General features: G+C 38.2%; 1 protein-coding gene across 1 annotated transcript; it reads right to left on the bottom strand.

Moving 5' to 3' along the window:
• Nucleotides 1-8,248: 8,248 nt before the first annotated feature.
• LOC124867289 (up-regulator of cell proliferation-like) lies at nt 8,249-19,634 on the bottom strand. The gene is made up of 4 exons (XM_047363663.1): nt 19,258-19,634; nt 15,614-15,670; nt 15,283-15,340; nt 8,249-13,683 (listed from the first exon to the last, which is right to left on the bottom strand). Exons 2-4 carry the CDS (start codon nt 15,614-15,616, stop codon nt 9,050-9,052), a joined length of 4,695 nt encoding a protein of 1,564 aa, XP_047219619.1. The 5' UTR covers nt 15,617-15,670; nt 19,258-19,634; the 3' UTR covers nt 8,249-9,049.
• Between the last annotated feature and the right edge of the window lie 157 nt (nt 19,635-19,791).

Consider the following 19,791-nt stretch of genomic DNA (forward strand, 5'->3'; position numbering starts at 1 on the left):
CAGGAGTGTCTCCTGCTGCCACCCAACTCTGTCTCCACATCTGCAGCATTCAAGCCTGCTGGCCATGTTTGGGTCTCTGTGGCGGCTTGTGTTTGAATCTGGGTCAACAACATATATTTGTTTCAGGTGACTTTTATCTGCTCTTGCACAAAGTTAAAATAAAACTTTAAGTTTTCATGAAGTTTTCTGTTTAGCAGAAGATTTATTGGTGAGGAGGTTGTCCTATACAACAGGAATCCATTCTAAACACACGCAGATGATGACTAATTGATCACCTTCATTGGATCAGTAAACATACACTTATTATTGAACTTTGGTGAACAAGATTAGTGGAGATCAGTTCAAAACTTTGATTTTATATTTCCACAGGGATTGTGTCCCCTCCTGGTGGTAGACGGAGCAATCAGCGAGTAATTTGTTTGGGTTTTAGATTTGAATTGTATTCTCCTCAACCTGACCAACAAGAAAGGCTAACAAAAAGCACTTTCAGACCAGTTCTGCAGTAACTCCCTCTAGGAGTCTGATGGCTTGGACTCTGTGAAGGAAAGGTACCGGTCCATTTTAGAACTGTATTTAAGGTAGTCTTAGCCGACAGTATTTATCAGATTAGATTTAATCCAACAGGACCAGTAAGAACTAAAACCCCTGATCAGGTTTCATTTTAATATCATGGTCCACCTGTGGACCTGCCTTCCTGACTGCAGAGAAGATTTATGTTTTTAAAGCAAATCATAAAATTATTTATTTGGTAGGCAAGTTAAAGTTTCATCATTATTTATATTCAGTTATGTTTGTTATGTTGCACCAGAAATGAAATGTATTTTTTAAGCAGGATTATTTGCTTTTATTGTGTAGTCAGGAAATGCGCACCAAGAGGGCAGTGTGGTGCTAGAATGATTACTGACTTCTATTTTACATATTCTCATCTAGTATTTAATCTATGACTATTATTTTATTACTATTATTTATTACACATATTTCCACTTTGAATTTTTTGCATTCAATTAATGGTTTAGGTTTTTAGAATTTAAGCATTTTTGTATTTATTTGTATATTTATTTCAGGTGTTTCCTCTTTCAATTACGTAGCCTCTAAACTGGTTTCATCATTTTTTATTTGTCTTATTGCGATGGTTTCTGGTCATTTCAATGTTTCTTCTTCTGTTTTTAAGGTCTGTACAGAACTTCCAAACTTTTGATCAACTAACCAAACACCGCCACCTGCTGTTCTGAAAAAGGTACTTCATAAACCGTGACTAGTTATTTAACCAAAACCTGCAAACATCTCTTCAGAGATGCTGTTTGTCCAGAAAAACTGACCATTTTCTCAGGGAGGAATTGTTAATGCTTTTCTTTTGTCTGCAGTTAAGATGTTTCCAGATTAAGAAATCACGTACAGCTTACATCCATAATTCTGAGTTAAATATAGTTGTAATACGTTTAGCCAAAATTTGTCTTATTCCAATATTCCTTCAAATGTTAATAGCATTAATAAAGACATTATTTCAATGAAATAAATGTATTGTGTTGCTAATGAAAGGTTGCAGAGACACACAGGGCAGACAATCATGCACAAACACACTCACACATAGGAGCAATTACACAAAGACGCGGGCTGGAATTTGAACCCAGGACCTTGCTGCAAGGCAACATTGTTATCAACTGCGGCTTGTATTTCGCCATCCACTAGTTTTAGAGTATGCAGATGGAGACTTTATTTTTAATCAGGGCAAAATATCATCATTTAAAAATTTAATTGTACATAGGACCACATCTATCCAGCAAGTTTTATTCAAAAGCAGACTTTGTTGCTCCTGTTGGGATTATGAATCTGAGATTATTTAATATTTTATCAAATAATATTTCGGTCTGTTAAGGGTTGTCCTGTGAATACCAGCCCAGTAAGGTGATGGTATTAGGACAAAATAAAAAGGTTTGAGACGAGCTCTGACATTATTGAACAGCATAAACTCTGCACATACAGGTCCTTCTCAAAATATTAGCATATTGTGATAAAGTTCATTATTTTCCATAATGTAATGATGAAAATTTAACATTCATATATTTTAGATTCATTGCACACTAACTGAAATATTTCAGGTCTTTTATTGTCTTAATACGGATGATTTTGGCATACAGCTCATGAAAACCCAAAATTCCTATCTCACAAAAGTAGCATATCATTAAAAGGGTCTCTAAACGAGCTATGAACCTAATCATCTGAATCAACGAGTTAACTCTAAACACCTGCAAAAGATTCCTGAGGCCTTTAAAACTCCCAGCCTGGTTCATCACTCAAAACCCCAATCATGGGTAAGACTGCCGAACTGACTGCTGTCCAGAAGGCCACTATTGACACCCTCAAGCAAGAGGGTAAGACACAGAAAGACATTTCTGAACGAATAGGCTGTTCCCAGAGTGCTGTATCAAGGCACCTCAATGGGAAGTCTGTGGGAAGGAAAAAGTGTGGCAGAAAACGCTGCACAACGAGAAGAGGTGACCGGACCCTGAGGAAGATTGTGGAGAAGGGCCGATTCCAGACCTTGGGGGACCTGCGGAAGCAGTGGACTGAGTCTGGAGTAGAAACATCCAGAGCCACCGTGCACAGGCGTGTGCAGGAAATGGGCTACAGGTGCCGCATTCCCCAGGTCAAGCCACTTTTGAACCAGAAACAGCGGCAGAAGCACCTGACCTGGGCTACAGAGAAGCAGCACTGGACTGTTGCTCAGTGGTCCAAAGTACTTTTTTCGGATGAAAGCAAATTCTGCATGTCATTCGGAAATCAAGGTGCCAGAGTCTGGAGGAAGACTGGGGAGAAGGAAATGCCAAAATGCCAGAAGTCCAGTGTCAAGTACCCACAGTCAGTGATGGTCTGGGGTGCCGTGTCAGCTGCTGGTGTTGGTCCACTGTGTTTTATCAAGGGCAGGGTCAATGCAGCTAGCTATCAGGAGATTTTGGAGCACTTCATGCTTCCATCTGCTGAAAAGCTTTATGGAGATGAAGATTTCATTTTTCAGCACGACCTGGCACCTGCTCACAGTGCCAAAACCACTGGTAAATGGTTTACTGACCATGGTATCACTGTGCTCAATTGGCCTGCCAACTCTCCTGACCTGAACCCCATAGAGAATCTGTGGGATATTGTGAAGAGAACGTTGAGAGACTCAAGACCCAACACTCTGGATGAGCTAAAGGCCGCTATCGAAGCATCCTGGGCCTCCATAAGACCTCAGCAGTGCCACAGGCTGATTGCCTCCATGCCACGCCGCATTGAAGCAGTCATTTCTGCAAAAGGATTCCCGACCAAGTATTGAGTGCATAACTGTACATGATTATTTGAAGGTTTACGTTTTTTGTATTAAAAACACTTTTCTTTTATTGGTCGGATGAAATATGCTAATTTTGTGAGATAGGAATTTTGGGTTTTCATGAGCTGTATGCCAAAATCATCCGTATTAAGACAATAAAAGACCTGAAATATTTCAGTTAGTGTGCAATGAATCTAAAATATATGAATGTTAAATTTTCATCATGACATTATGGAAAATAATGAACTTTATCACAATATGCTAATATTTTGAGAAGGACCTGTATATGGAATGAATTCACACAATTTCTTAAAATACAAGAATTTATTAACAAAAATAAGTCAACTCAAAGTCAAACATATTTCAATCAACAAACTCTTTACTTTGCTAAAACAATCCAACTAAACTACCAAGCAGAATTAAAGAATAATGAAGACTAATGGACTATGTACAATATAAACAAGTTAATTAAAGATGATTAGAAATTATGACCAAAAGAGTGATGCAACATTACCATGCAATGTTTATGTTTGAGAACCAAGGATTATCTTGAAGAATCTGGAAATGAAGTTAAGTTAGTCTTGGAACTAACTTAGGAAATAATCAGCAACATTTAGACAACCATTCACAATGTAAGATCTGATAAAATATTATTTTAATAAAATAATGTTTTAAATAATGATCTGTTGAATAAAACCAACCTTCTAGATGACTAATTCTCAACGGTGTCTCATTAGCTGCCTTTATTTATTAAAATAATATTTGAAGAAATATTATTAAGGGAATATTTTGGAAAAGAGCCAAATCTTTCTGGAGAAATGGGGCTTAATGGTGTTTACTTAGTTATCAAATTTAGTAAAATGATGTTAGGGACACATTATTTACTGGATTGAAAACTAAACCTTTCTGTTAAATATTATTTAGCACCAGAATCAAACACACACCTTTAAAATACCGTCAATAAAAAGGTTAAAATGCATAAGCGCGGACGGCGCGTTATGATCAATCTTCTGTTTAAAATCACCCTTTAATAAAGTTTGTCTTAACTTTAAAAACACACAAACACAGAACACAAACTGAACACGTGTGCTGCAGATATTCTGCTAGCACCAAGATAGCTGAGTTCAACACAAACAAAACCAAACTTCATAAAAATGAAAAACATTTAGATCATTTCAATCTAAATCTTTCTATATTATTCTGCTCAAACATTTAACCTCATGAACTGTGGTGAGGAACGTTGTCCAAGGCGGAGAAGTTTGAAGAAACGTCCACAGTCTTTAAACTGTTAGCTTCTAGCTAACCTCCAGCTGTGGATGAAAGACTTCTCATTCTGTCCGCCAACCACGCTGCACGTTACCGTTACCATGGTGATGGGGTCTCTGCTGTCTTGCTTCCAGACTGGGAGATGCTCCGCTCTGCTTCAGAGAGACCGCGTCTCTGTAGGGAACTTATTTGGGACAATTTGCTTCTGCAGACCTCAGAGAGAAAGTCAGCAACTCTTACACCTTAATTTCCCCGTTCATGAATGAAAATACCAGATACACAAACAGTATTTCATTCGTACTTAACTTTGCATATGATCGATGATTGTATGACATCCTTGGATCCAGTTTGAAGAGTTTATGTCTGTTTGCCAGCAAAGAGACATTCGCGTGCTTGTCTCCCCTGACCGGTCCCTTGTAGAAGAGGGCGGATGTAGCAACAGCTGTGCTTTTATTTGGGCAGTGGCGTCACAGGAAGTCCGCAGTTATCCCGTTTCCTGGCTGTGCCGGAAGAAGGTTAATGCAATTTATTTTGAAATGTTCCAGAAGAGTTTGTACCGGAGTTTAATGTTGAAATCCATGGCTGTGGGTCCCAACTCTCCCAAATCTGCCTTTAATTAATTTGATAAACTTGGTTTATCAGCAGGAGTTTTTAAAGAAAGAGCAAGCCAAATTCTGTTCTTATTGATCAGAATTGACTTAGTAAAGATGACTGGCTTCTGAAAAATGTCAATATTTTCTCTTCCACAGGAAAAGTAACAGCTAATCTCTACCAGTCCAGTTGCAGTCTCCTGTTGGAGATCAACATGTGTGTAAACAACACACCTGCAGGGACTCTGTGGTCAATCTAAGCACAGATCATTGTTCAGCATCTGAGCTGTATGCCAGGCCTTTTGGTTCCACAATCCCAACTGCGTCTCCTTGAGGCACATACTGCTTTCTGATTGACTTGCTTAATGTGAATTAAAAACTGGTCCATGTTTATCACAGAGCTGTCATCTTAAAGAGGCTGCTAACTTGCTCTGTGTGTTCTTTATGCCTGAATGACTTAAAGGTCAGAGATCAGTGACTTAGCAAACAAAAAACTGGCCTCTGAAAATGGCCAGGCACAAGAACTCCCTGAAAATGAGTTAAAAAGAAGCAAACGAAAGCTTCGCGAGAATGCCTGGAGAACTATTGATCTAAACCAGTTCAAACGTTTTTAGGAAAGCCCGTGTTTGAAAGGAAAATATAAAGAGAACTTTGCATGTTATTATTACTTTACTTGTATAAGAAATGAAATTTGATTGCAGTTTCCTGAAAACAAAGATAAATGCCTACGTTTCTTTCTTGCTTATGTGATTTGTGTTGCATTCTGGTAAATTGCTGAGGTTCATCTATCAATCTATTTTCTTCCGCTTATCGTAGATCAACAGATCGAGGAGAAAAACGTAGACATTACGAGTCACTGGTAGTCACAGGGACAACTAAACATGGTTTATGCCTGGTTTATAGGTCAGAACTTGATTTAGTTGTCCAACTAATTAGTTATAACAGATTAATTAGTTGGAAACTAATTTATCTGTTCTTCTTTCGTGTTTCTGAAAACAATAAGGTCCAGATGTTGTGAAATACGGTCCAGATGTTCTGACCAGGCTTGGTTAAACCCCCGTTTCCCTTCATGTCCTGAACTGCTGCCTTCTGTTTTTTGTCAAATAAGTTCCATTAAAAATATAAGTATTTCAAAACTGGCTTCATTTGGAAATTGTTGTTCAGATCCTTAAGTTACTGACATGTTTTACATGGAAAACCATAATACTCTTGATTTACATTTTGAAGACTGTAGTTTAACTGTATTTTTGGTCGACGTAAACATCCAAATTGGATTGGAAAGTACAGCCTGAATGTAAAATATACATTTATTTTAAATGTAATCATTCTGAGTCAGGTGAAAGTATCCTATGTTATACCAGGCTGCTGAAAGGAAACTATCTCAGAAACTTGTTAAAACCTGATAAAAATGAACTCAAAGCTTCTTTACTGGAAGCCAAAGTCATCCCACCATAATGTTTACACTGTAAATGATTTAAAACCTATATTGTACCTTTATGTTCTTTAGAGCACTTAGTGATGTCTTATTTTTCCACTCCACTCATGAAGCCATCTTTACTGGTTACCATGTGTTTCTGCTTATCAAACATTCATATAGGTTATCAAACAGATTTGATAAAATTCAGTTCATTCTCATTTAAAGAAATCTGTATTTTATTTAAATGAATTATTGACAATGAGCTTCAATATAAAGAGCAACACTGAAATTAGTTCCTACAGTCTGTAGAAGATTACCTGCCAGTTATAAACCCTGACAAACCCTCACATTGATTACTGGCAACCTCTGATCTCATAAACATCTAATTTCTCAGAAATTCCTGAAGTATTTCTTCTTCACTTCCTTGAAGCTGCAAGAATCCTCTTTTTTTACTTTATCCCAGAGGTGTTGAGACGTTTTACACTGCTGTTCAAAATAGCCAAGCTAAAAGTACTCAGGGGCCTTTATTTTTTGTTTCCAGTTAAACATGCAAAATAATTGTAAAGATGCAATATTTAATGAAACAAAGTAGAAAACAAGTTATGGTCGGTCAGGAAACACGGTCTCAAAATGTTTCCTTATTAAATAAAGGGTGAACAGGTTGCTAACTTTTGGGGTTGGACATTTTCTATTTTGTTGGTCCAGAAAATGTTTTAGTCTATGACCCGCCAACAGAAGTGAGAACTTCTTTGCAAACCCTTGCTGTATTTAGCCAAGTTTGATGAATGGCTCATCCAGATTTATCAAATGTCACAAAGCAGCCCCTGCCAGCTAAGTAAGATCTGGGCCAGTTTAGCAAAATATTGAATCCCACCCATTTTTCCAGTCTACCAGTAAATAGGTTATGATCAACAATGTCAAACGTTGGACAGGAGTTCTGGACCCGTCACTGCTAAGATGCATTTCACTCCGAACTGTAACCACTGCATTCTGAGAGCTTTGGTGTGGTCGAAAGCCTGACTGAAACATTCTGAGGAGATTAGTTTTTATTAAAAATGTGTTCATTTTCTTATAACGTGCCTTTTATTAGCATAGCTATGAACTGTTAAAACCACTGCAACCTACACCACCATAATTGCTTAAAGCAATCCACCACAACCCATTTAACATCATCTTCTACTGACAGCTACCATATGGGCAAAAATGATACATAAAATTACAGTATGATTGTGAGTTTTTTGGCAAACAAGACCGTCTTCTCCTTGAGCTCTTTGTCATAAGTGGAAGAAAAATCCACAAACCTGAATAATTTCAAGGATTATTTAAGTGATTAAACTGAGTGATTGACAGTAGACTCGTTTCCAGTGTTGTGCCAGTTCATCCTGAACAAGAACTGGTTCAAAATTCAGGTTAGCCAGGTAAAAATGAATTGATTCATATTCATAGTTCTCCACCTGAGTAAGTTAACAGCTGCAACATGAACTATTTCTCATTCCATCATAATTTGTCTGAAATAAGGTTTAAAACTATATAGAAAGGTCACAACATGATTCACAAATGAGCCTCTAAATTATGTTATTGCTTAGAGTCAGTTTTATCCTCTGGTTGTGTTTGCTTACATAAACTGTATTTTATGACTAAATTCCCAAAAACAACAGCACTCATTGACACATTTTAATGCTTTTATTGACAGACTGCACTCACTTTAAACCCTCTTATTTCCATCCAATCAATGCAGCTGGGAGTCACCAGGAGTACACATCACAGTGTTTTTAATGTTTCCGTGAGAAATACATTTTAAATCTATCATGAACACAGTAAAAATATACTTGGAGACAAGAATGTCTTCGTATTTTGAACTTTACATTTTCATTGCTCATTGTGTACATATTTTGCTAAATAACAGAAACTTGTATTGAAATTCAAAGGATAAAAAATTATTCCTCTCAAAAATGTGTTCTTTGTTATTTGCACAAAACAAAGTTAACAAATAAAAATGAAAGTAATAAAACTGCAATTTGTGAAAGAAATGTGTTTTTGTAGTGAATAGTGCTGCTCAGATGAACAAGAGATATAAAATAAACATTTGGAGTAAAAAATTAACGTTTTTAAGTTTCCACCATGTTTTATTCTGAGGACAATACCAACACTAGCTCTATAAAATCCACATAAAGCCTTTTGTTGTTTGCAGTTCTTTCTAGCAATTTTTACTGATTAATAAAAGCACAACCAAATGTAAAATGTATTTGAATTAATGAGGTTGAGAAAACAACATAAGCGAAAGTATTTTCTTCATGGTACACCTGTAGTTTAAAATCTGACGGGACAAAAGTTTACATTTGATCTTTTAAAAGAGGTATTTGTACTTTTTTATACTTTTCCTAACAGCTGATTTTGTTCTCATTGTTTGTAGTTTCCTTGTGTGTCTGCATTTGCATAAGACATTCTGACACCTAATATTTAACTCTTTCACTTTATATTGAAAGCATCTTTTAATCCATTCAGAGCTTCTTCCTGTGAGATTGTCTTCCAGGCATCTGGAACATCTGCTGGTTTGGCCCCATATTCTTGTGCAAATTCATCATTATATTTCACCAGGATGTACTTCCAGTAGTCGGATGCCTCAATGGTAGGGTCTGGTGGAATCTGCCAGTCTGGATAATATGTTGTGTACTCTTTGTAAGGATGAAACTCCCCTTTAGTGTCTGCATTTTTGAAAGAGGAGTTTCTTTGGACTTCTGTTGTACACAGTCTTTCAACGAGTTTGTTGGTGTCCCTATAACTGCATCTACCAAGACCTTGTGGTCGATGTATAGCTGCACTATGCAACGTGTGGTCTTTTCCTCCAGCCTCACAAGGAGTTTCACAGAATGGACACTGTTTTCCGCATCCAAAAACTCTCTTAAAAAGTTCTTCCTGTGGTTTAACTGTGAGTTGTCCCACCATCTTGTTGATGTCTTCATATCTTAAGAATTGCTCCTGAAGCTGGGTTGTCAGGTTCTCCAAAGCCATCTTGACGCTGTTGATGAATGGATGGCTTGTGCTTTGGATTTGAAAGAGGATGGTTTTCTCATCTTCAACTGACATTGAGATGTCTTTAATTAAATTGCTTCGTATTCCATCAAGAAGCTTTGTGATGCTTTCATTGTTGTTTGGTAGGGAAACACCATCTGGGTCTTTTGAGGCCACTTCTATTGCAGCAGTGATTTTTTTAATCATGACCTGAAGCTTGTCGTTCTTCAGTTTGTACAATGTATTTTCTTGTGTCATTTGTTGCTTGATGTGCTGGAATATCCAGTTCTTGACATAATTTTCATATTTTCCGATGTACTCTAAAAAACCTTTAAAATCATCCTCGAGCAGCAACTCTTTTTGAAGGCTGAACTGGAAGAAAGAGCGAGAGCTGTACTCTGCTGAATGATGGCTTGTTAAGATCTCATCCACGATGTCTATCCCCAGGGATCGGTTGATGAAGTCTTCCACTGCTGGTTTCATACAAAGCTGAATGTAATCATTAGCCTTGCGTTGACAGTGATCTCTCTCTTTGTACAAATCAATAAAGTCCGACAGGTACCCAGGCTTATACTTCTCCAGCTGGGTTTGGGGATTGAGGTTTGACAGAAACTTTTGGTGCATTTTCAGGAATTGTCTTGAAGCAATGCCACAAATGTGAAGCTTCAAGTCAATCTCATACTTTGTATTTGTTTCATATTCCTTGTAGTGTTGTTCAAGGTTTTTGTCAACCTTTTCTAGAAGATCCTTTGTGAAAGAGTCATGATAATCATCAGTTGTTTCTACTTTCTCAAGGAGATACTGTGTACACATCTCGATATTATTATCTGTGAAGATCTGCAATTTTTCCATATCAACAAATTCAGCTTTAAATCTGTCTACATGGTCGTATGTGACTCTGAAAGGACTCCCTCCTATGTTTCGTAGGTCAGTGTTCAGTAATTCCTGATTCACATTTCGATTAGAGAAATTCTTCCTCAGCTGCTTCAGGACGGATCCAACAATGTCTCGTTCTTCTATCCCAGACACATTTGCTGTAGATGCAGACCACATCTCCTCAAAAACGTTAGTCAGCTCACCATCAGACAGGTGGGACATTTTGCAGACATGTATTTGCCTCATGACAGCCTCTTCTATCAGGACTCTGTATTTCTTCTGTATTTCTTCAGCTTTCTTTTTACTGACTTTCAGCTCAAGGACACAATCCAGTTTAGTTCTTACTGACAGCTGAATTTCAGTGGCAAGGCTTTTGATACTGTTCAGAAAGTCAACTTTGTATTTCTCTATCAGATTTACACGTCTGTCCTTCCTCTTGTAATACTCAGCGAGTTTCTCCTTCATTTTCATTTGCTCGTCTTGTATTTTTGCAGACAGTTCTCCTTTTTTTTCTGAGACCAGTTTATTCCACATTTCCATTTGAGAATCATTGTCAGCATTTAATATTTCTATTTCTGTTTTGTTCTGCCAGGAGTGAATCTCTTTTCTGAATTGCCAATCCCATTGACTGAAGGCTTGACACAGGTTGTCATAAGCATGAGCCACAAGCGTGTTTCTAAAACTAAAGATGAAGTTTTCATATTTAACTGTCCTCCACAGACTTATCATCCATTCTAGGAACTCTGGGATTTGAGTGGGTTCACTGTTTTTGTTGTTCTTTATTGTCTCCAAAAGATGTTTCTTGAAATCTGCAACAGCTTCGCTGTAGCCAGTGTTGACTGGAGCCATTGGTGGAGTTCCATGCCAAAGTCCTGGAATGTTCCAGTTGTTTTTTTCCATGTCATAGTCCAGGACATCAGTGAACAGTTTAGTGGTTGGCTGCTTTTCCATTTCAGATGCAATCTGTGTCATTTCATTGAGCTGGTCCAAGAGACGTTTTCTTTCAGCAATGCATTTGGAATGTGCCGAAACTCCAGCAACATTTTGGTGAACGAAATGACATGCAGGCTTTTTTCCAATGTGGGTCATTCTCAAGAATGCATGAACAGCAATTTGCAAAATATCTTTCATTTCAGTTACATTTTCCATGGCTGTATTGATGATGGCGATATCACTTAGACCGATGACAAAGGTTGCCAGCTGGTTGTCATGCTCATAGCTGTCCTCAAGTTGAGCCAGATCAGCAGACTTGAGACCTTCTGTATCAATGAGAACTATGAAATCATAATTCAGCTCACCTCTGTGATCTTCATTAACTCTGAGGAAGATCAAGTAGGCTCCTCTTGTACATCTGCCACTGCTGACTGGAAACTGAACACCAAACATGGTGTTGAGGAGTGTCGACTTCCCAGAACTTTGAACACCTAAAACTGCCAATACCAACAATCTGCTCCTTTTTCCAACCTTGTTATGGACCTCATTCAGTACAGCCGACACCCACTTCTCTGGGATGTTGGAAGCATCACCATCCAGAAGCTCTAAAGGATGTCCATCCAACACCATTTCTGCAGCTAAACGAGGGAGACGCGATATTTCCTCTGTGGTGTTTTGGGAAAACTCATAGATCAGTCCTATTTCTCTCATGTAATGCTCGATTCCTAAAGAGCTGTTCAGCAGAGTTTGATCCAACTCCTTAATGAGTTCTGCATCTTTTGTCTCACATTGCTCTTTGAACTGGATTCGCAGTTGAAAGAGTTTTTCTCGAGAGTACGTATCAAGCTTGAGTTTCATCCATTTTAAGAAAAAATCTCTATTTTCTTTGTCACTTGTAAAAAGGTTGTCAATGAAACCCTTTATTCCTTTGGAAATGCTGTGTCTTGCCTGCTCCTCTTTGATTTGGCTTTTCTCCTTCTGTAGCTGAGATTTGTACTCTTCGATTCCCAAATCACTGCAGTCATTTAATCTACACAGTTTTATTTCTAGTTTAGATAACTTTTTCCAGTTTTCTCCCTGCAAAGGAAGGTCCAGCTTCTTGTATATGGGAATGCTTTGTTCTCCAATTGCTTTCACAATCTCTTCAGCTGCCTTCTTTTGTTCATTGCTTTTACCTTCATCCACAGACAGACCAAGTTCTGCAGCTTTTTCGAGCATCAGATTTGTTGTAACTTTATTTGCACTTTCCAGTGAGGTCTTGATAACTGCACAAAGTTTTTTTGAGAAGTATGTTGCGTTTACAGATTTGTCTTTTATGATGACATTGTTTTTTGGTAAATCTAGTTGTTCTACTGTTTTCTTCACAGACATCATGTCATCCCTGCTGTCTTTGCGATTAACAACCAAAAAGAAATTTCTTCTGAAATCTTTGAGAGAATGAAACGTTTCTTGCTCTTTATCTTCAACCTTGTCCAGGAACACAAAGGTTGCTGTTGAAACTTGAACAAGAAAACTGAACTGTGCAAGTGACTCACTTATTTCTCCTCTCAGATTCGCAAAGGCAACCGGCTCTGGAAAAATGTCAAGATTTTCTCTCCCACAGGGGAGGGACCAGAAAACCTCTACAAGTCCATTAGCTATTTCCTTTTTCATAGCTCTGTCCTCCATGTCTTTATGTATGAAGATGTTGTGACTCTGCTGCCCACGGCTAAGAACAAGATTCAGCATCTGAGACTTTGATAAACTGCTGTTCTGCAGCCGAACAAAGGAATATATTGGAATATTTGCATCAACAATCGTATCCTCAATGAAACCTTTTGATTCTGACAAAGCATGAGGACGCCACTCTTTAACAATTCCTCGTAAAGCCCAAAGCATCAGGCAGCACTGACTGTTATTGCTGTGAGGCAACAACAGTGGCACAGAAAACTGGCACATTGACATTCTGAGAGCCATTTCTTGTTGCAAGAAGCTGTCAGCACAAAGGAAAAGCGCTACTATGAGGTCAAGAGCATTAATACCACTGTGACTGTCTTCTGCAGAATAAAGGTCGAGGCCAAATAGGTCCTCATTTTCCTCATCATTGGCTGGTAGTTGCACACAGCTTCTGCATTCAGCATTGATCTGTAAGAGGTTTCTAAGAAAAAACCATGGAATTTCCTTTAGTGATGAAGCAGGACTTGTATTTATGTCGTCTTTGTTGATCTCCAACAAAGAACGAAGGGTGAGTTTGTTGGGATAAAGTTTGTTCAGTCCAAGTCTGGAAAGAATGTTGAACAAGCCTGTAAATGCCCAAAAGAGGATAATGTTAAGAAATGTAAAGTTTTTAATAAATGTTTAACATAGAATAAGCATCCTGAAGCCATAGTTGTTATAAAACCAATTAGCATTGCTCTGTTTGGAGTTCTTCCCAGTGGGTCACAGGGTCTCCTCTTTATGGCTTTGATTTGTAGGAGGAAAGCTTTTCACTGTTGTCCCTGCTTGTCAACTACACAGCAGGACAGATAACCTGGACTCTTTTAAGTGACTAGTTGGTGTCTTGAAAGAGGTCCCATCTGGGATTCTGTTGTCCTACTGGGGAATCTCAGTGCCCATGTGGGCAATGTGTCCTGGAGGGATGTAATTGGGAGGAACTGTCTCCCCTAAATCTGCTTTGTTATTGGATTTCTGCACTAAGCGTGATGTGTCCAATAGAAACATCATATTCAAGCAGTGTCGGGTCCATAAGCTTTGGTCCAGATCAACTTGGGCCAAAGCTTGATGTCAAATGTAACAATATAATCAGACCTGTAGTGTTAAGTGTTGGGCATTCAAGTAAAGGGTGGGACAGAGCAGTCAATTAAGCAGCACCTGGTAGTAAGTTGGATCTGGTGGCTTGGTAGACTGCTGGTCAGACCTGTGTAGCCCATTGGAGTAGTGAGTGCGAACTGGGAATGTCTGGTACAGGTCCCTGTTTGAGAGATCTCAAACCCACTGGGAGATTTTCTGTCATCTTCTAAGGGAGGACGTAGAGATGGAATCTGAATGGAAAATAGACAGGTCTTCCATTGCAGATGTGGTTTCCAGGAGCTGAGGGTTGTGGCTGCAACCAGAGGAACCGGTTGACACTAGTGGTGATGGAAGCTGTCAAGCCACAAGCCTTTAGGGCTCAGCTTGTTCTGGGGACTCCTGAAACAGCCGACTGGTAGAGTGGCCAAAAACATTGCAGCTTCTGCAGTTGCTGAATCAAAAAGACGTGTGGAAGAAATTCAGGGAGAAGGAAGATTTTTTTTAGCCTCTAGGAAGTCCGGCCAAACTATTAGGCAACCTAGAAAGGGAAAGGTGGGAACATCCCAGCCTGGAAAGATCCTTTCTTTATGAGAGCTTCTAGTCTATTTTGCGACCACTTTTAGCTACAGAGTTTTGTATATATGTTTGTATGTAACAAGTTTAAAATTATGCTTTCATGCAATCATTTATTTGATTCAATCAAGGATCTATCTTTAATATAACGATATGCTGTTGTCTGCCCTGTATATGTGTTTTGCAATAGTTACATGATTATTTCAAAAAAGAAAATTGCTTTATTAGTCTAGGGGGGTCTGCAATCGTTACAATCAAAAAACAGCCATTTCTGTCCTCAGTCCAGCTAAATAACTGATCTTTACAAAAAAGACAAGTTATAATTTTTGATGAATATCTACTAAAGGAGATTTGTTGTCACATTGGAAGGTTCTTTAACATTTTTAGCCAAATTTATTAAGCGCCCATTTGTAAGGTCCAAATAGCCAGTTGCAGCTACGGAGCTGCTGGTTGCAGACCCCTGGTCTAGGTTGATTTTTCATGTGAAAAATGTTAAATTATGTACATACAATAAACACTTCAGCTACAGTTAAATTTACCTTCAGGCAGTTGTTGATTCATTGTAGACATGGTCTGACTTCTTCCTTTATTTAAAAACTAAAGGAAATAATGATCATCTCTTTAGTTTCAAAATGCTGATTCGAGTAAAACAAAGAAACTAAAAACTAATCTTTATACCTAAATAATTTAATACATTTATTATTGAACTGAAAAGGGAGCTGTTGTAACCTTAACAAGCAAACCCACAATCTTCCTTTAACCTTTACCTCGCAGTTAAACTCTACAAAACACATCTAACACACTTAATTATTGCTGTTCAGCGTATGTGAATAAATATGAAAAGTCCATCTTGAGTTGACAGAAATTTACCATGCATCTTTAGATAAAGACTCTGAGCCTGTAACAGTGCCTGTGTTCATATAGTACCTGAAACAGAAAGCAAAACATTTAAAAACTTCAACATCAAGTTTCTTCCTTTATTTGGTGGTTAAGGACAGAGAGGTGTACTATTTGTGAAATCTGTTTTGATTATGTCTATGCCATTCCTCCTACAAGACCTAACAACAAATAACTGACCTTGAATGAGTTTGGATTTTTAAAGTGAGGTTCTGTGAATTGTTACCAACGGCCGTTCCTTTAGTTGTCGTAGAAAGATGTCAAATCACCGTGGGATTGTTAGATATGTAAATACATTCTCATGGTGGAAAGCTAACAAGCCAGTAAGAGCTACGCTGCACCAGCTGATCTTGAGTTTGCTGGGATAACATCCAACACAGATCCCATCTTCAGTGCTGATCCACAACTGTCAGTCTGGTGCATATTCTAAAGGTTTCGTCCACTTCTAGTGAGTTGCAGCAGATCTGGAGGATTGATACAGCTGGCTCCACTAGTGTAACTTGTTACCCATGACAGAGCGCTGTATCCAACTCAGTGATTATATTCAGTTTTTAAATGGCTAAAGTCCACTAAAACAGATCTGACTAGCTTGTTAGAGGTTTATGAACTTTTCAAGAAGTTCATGGAGATATGACATCTTTCTGCTACAGGTGAGGGAAACATTAATGATTTAAAAACTTCACACAACCTCTCTTCAAACAATCTGAACCAACCCGTTAAGAAGCTTGGCTCACTGCTTATCAGTACATCCAGGTAAAGCTGCCTCTGTGTCCTCTGGTTGAACATGATTGGTTTGTAATTTTGCAGCATCTAAATCTTTCTGTTTTTCAGAAAGCTTGATTGTGTCTATTTGTAGCAGTACGCTGTTTCTTATTGTGCTTTTGTTGAGTGAGCAGCAATCACTGCATACTGCATGCTTACAGTTCGTGTTGTCTAGTAGCTCTTAGTTTTCAGCGAGTTGTTTTCAAACTTACCGTGTGTTTGTGTTTAGTTTCCATGCCGATACTGATATGCATGAGTTATTGCGATGTAGGGGTTTTTCACCACTTTTATTAGCTTTTATTGTTGGCTGTGGTTGGAAATACACCCTTGTGGTGCTTTTTCTGTACTTTAATTCCCTGTTCATGGTGAATTACCATTTTACATTTTGCAATTTGTTACGAGTAACCTGATAGCACATTGCATCTCATTTACAACAGTTTAACTATACTTTCTTGGGCCCTCATGGTGGTCATTGTGAAAGCCCATTGCATTTGGTTGTGGATCACTTCGTTGGGAATGTGACAAACTGGTGCAGCGTTGTGATGGATATCACTTTGAAGGAACATGCAATATGTCCCGCTCCAGGTAAAAATGTTGGTACTTCTATAGTTTATCAATGATTATGTTGGAGTGTTCAAACGATTTGACCTGAACATTTATTTAATTGTTTTTATTGTGTAATATCTCCGTACACTGTGAGCGCCTGAAAGCGAAGCCAAATTCCTTGTTAGCGTACATAATATTGGCCCATACGTCTGATTCTAATATCTTAAAATTAAAATTATTAAATGAGTTTGGCCATGAGAACATTTTAACAGGAATCAATGAATAATCAATAACAAAACACACCCTAGTTTGCTGTGGCTTATTCCAAAGTGACCCGTCAGCTGTAAAGAGCAGATAAAGCACCTCGCCAGTATTTTTATGTTTCTCTGATTAGATAGAATGAAATTTTCCTGATTAACAATGTGATAGATTACTAAACTGTCAATTTACAATACTGGATAGACTGGATTTACTAATGTTTTAACTCTGTGACTTTACCACATAGTAACACATAAAGAAATTTAAATACTTGTTTTTAGCAATGATAATTATTTATCCACATTTCTCTTCCAAATTGTAAAGTTAATTATAAAGGCTATTTAAAAATAGTAGAAGTGGGAGTATCCTTTTAGATTCATTATTATTTAGACATTCACTGTTTTTCATTTGGTTGTGCTTCAAAAACTATTTCACCTGCAGTTAAGCCCAAAATTATTCACACCCCTGGCAGCTTTAGATTTAATGGAAGCCTTTAACATGGCTGATATTTCTGCTCTAACATCAGTTTTTTGGAGCAGGCTAGACTTTATTCTGATAGAGAATCTGTGGCAGTAATCAGGCTCCTCTCCTGTGGAACCAGCTCCCAGTTTTAGTCCGTGAGGCAGACACCCCGTCTACTTTTAAGACTAGGCTTAAAACTTTCCTTTTTGATCAAGCTTATAGTTAGAGTGGCTTAGGTTATCCTGAGCTATCTCTGTAGTTATGCTGCTATAGGCTTAGGCTGCTGGAGGATATAATGACCACTTTCACTTTCTCTGCTACATTCTCATGATACTTTCCAATTATTTCAGCTTTTAACTCTTTGTTCTCTCTCTGTTTTTTCTCTTCCTAGAAGCTACACCTCACCTGACTCTGTATCTGCCTGTGACACCTTTCTCGAGAGGGGAATCGTCCGAGCTTCTGCTGGCAACAACTTAATGCTCACCCTCTACAGATGATTCACATGGCCCTGTCTTTTAGTGTTTAACCCTTTCTTTCTCCTAGACATGGCTACTGACTGAGCTTTACTGTAACTAATTATATGTGCTCTCTTTCCTCCTCTAGACTTCAAAACTGGCTCAGAGTTCATCTGCTTGGCTACTTCTTTGTTCTCTTTGTGTCTCTGCTCTGTTCTCTCAAACCCCCAGTCGGTCGTGGCAGATGGCCGCTCACACTGAGCCTGGTTCTGGTTCTGCTGGAGGTTTCTTCCTGTTAAAAGGGAGTTTTTCCTCTCCACTGTCGCTACATGCATGCTCAGTATGAGGGATTGCTGCAAAGTCAACACCAGTGACTGTCCACTGTCTCTACATGCTCATCCAGGAGGAGTGAATGCTGCAAGTCACTGACTGGATGCAATCTGCTGGGTTTCCTTAGATAGAAAAACCTTTTATCCAATTTGAATAAATAACTGAATCTGACTGTTTGGTGGTTAGGATTAACTGGAATGTATGAACCTGACTTGAAATCTGTATGACTGGATTAAACTGACTTTGTAAAGAGCCTTGAGACGACATGTGTTTTAATTGTTGCTATATAAATAAAACTGAATTGAGCTCAAGATTAGGGTGATGGCAAAGAAACCTTCCAACCTTAAAGACTTGGAGCTCATTGATCATAAGTGTTGAGTTGTTGTGATTCCAATAAAGATTTTCCATTAAATATTGAAAAGGCTGTAAATGAATTGTGACTTGCAGCATTTAAAAAATGTCAGTTAAAACAAATAAACTAACACATTTAAGATGCTTCAAAAATAAATGAATAATCTTTATATTGTTTTATCATATGAGAGAGGCCTGTCTCATTTCCTATCAGAAACAAACTCAAAATCTGGCGGGTCTATGAATACGTTTGGGTTACTTTTGTACATTCTCTATACCCTTTCTTTTACCTTAAACAATTCAGATCAGTACATCAAACAATACACACATTATCACAAGTTGTCAGATTCTTGATATTATTACATTCAAGTATTTGATTTAGCTTAACAATATGTAGATAATCACAACAATAAGAACTGATGAGAAAAATGTAGTTGCTGAAGCACAGCTTACCTGGCAGCTGATGATGAAGGTTTGCAGACAGTTTGTGTCGGCGCTCGTGTTTTATACACAAACTTAAAACTGAAAGTAAAACTTTTACAATACCACAAAAACAGGCTTATCTGTCTCTGATAGAGTTGTTTGACTTACTCAGTAACTGGTAAATTATTCTCACATTTTCTACAGCCAGGTCAGAGTTACATGGGGACTGGAGCCTATCGAGGAACTAAACTGCTTCAGGATCTTAATTAAATACACCTGAGTCCTTTCAGAGAGCTCCTGTCTTAGCCTAAAACTTCCTGCCAAGGACTCCTAGCTTCAGAGCCAATAAGCTCGCTGGTGAGAACCACTCAGGAAAAGGAGATTACAGAAATTCCTATCTTAGTGAGAAGGTGTGGTTGGCCCCGTTGCTAGGTGTGGTTGACCCTGTTGCTAGGTGTGACACTGTCTAAGAGCTGTGATCGGTTGTTGCAAAAGACCAACAAAAAAAACCCAACTGTGCTTCTAGTAATCAGTGGAGAGAAATTAACCTATGATAGAGTTTAG

Source organism: Girardinichthys multiradiatus, chromosome 4, assembly GCF_021462225.1.
Source record: "Girardinichthys multiradiatus isolate DD_20200921_A chromosome 4, DD_fGirMul_XY1, whole genome shotgun sequence".
NCBI classification, from domain to species: Eukaryota; Metazoa; Chordata; class Actinopteri; order Cyprinodontiformes; family Goodeidae; genus Girardinichthys; species Girardinichthys multiradiatus.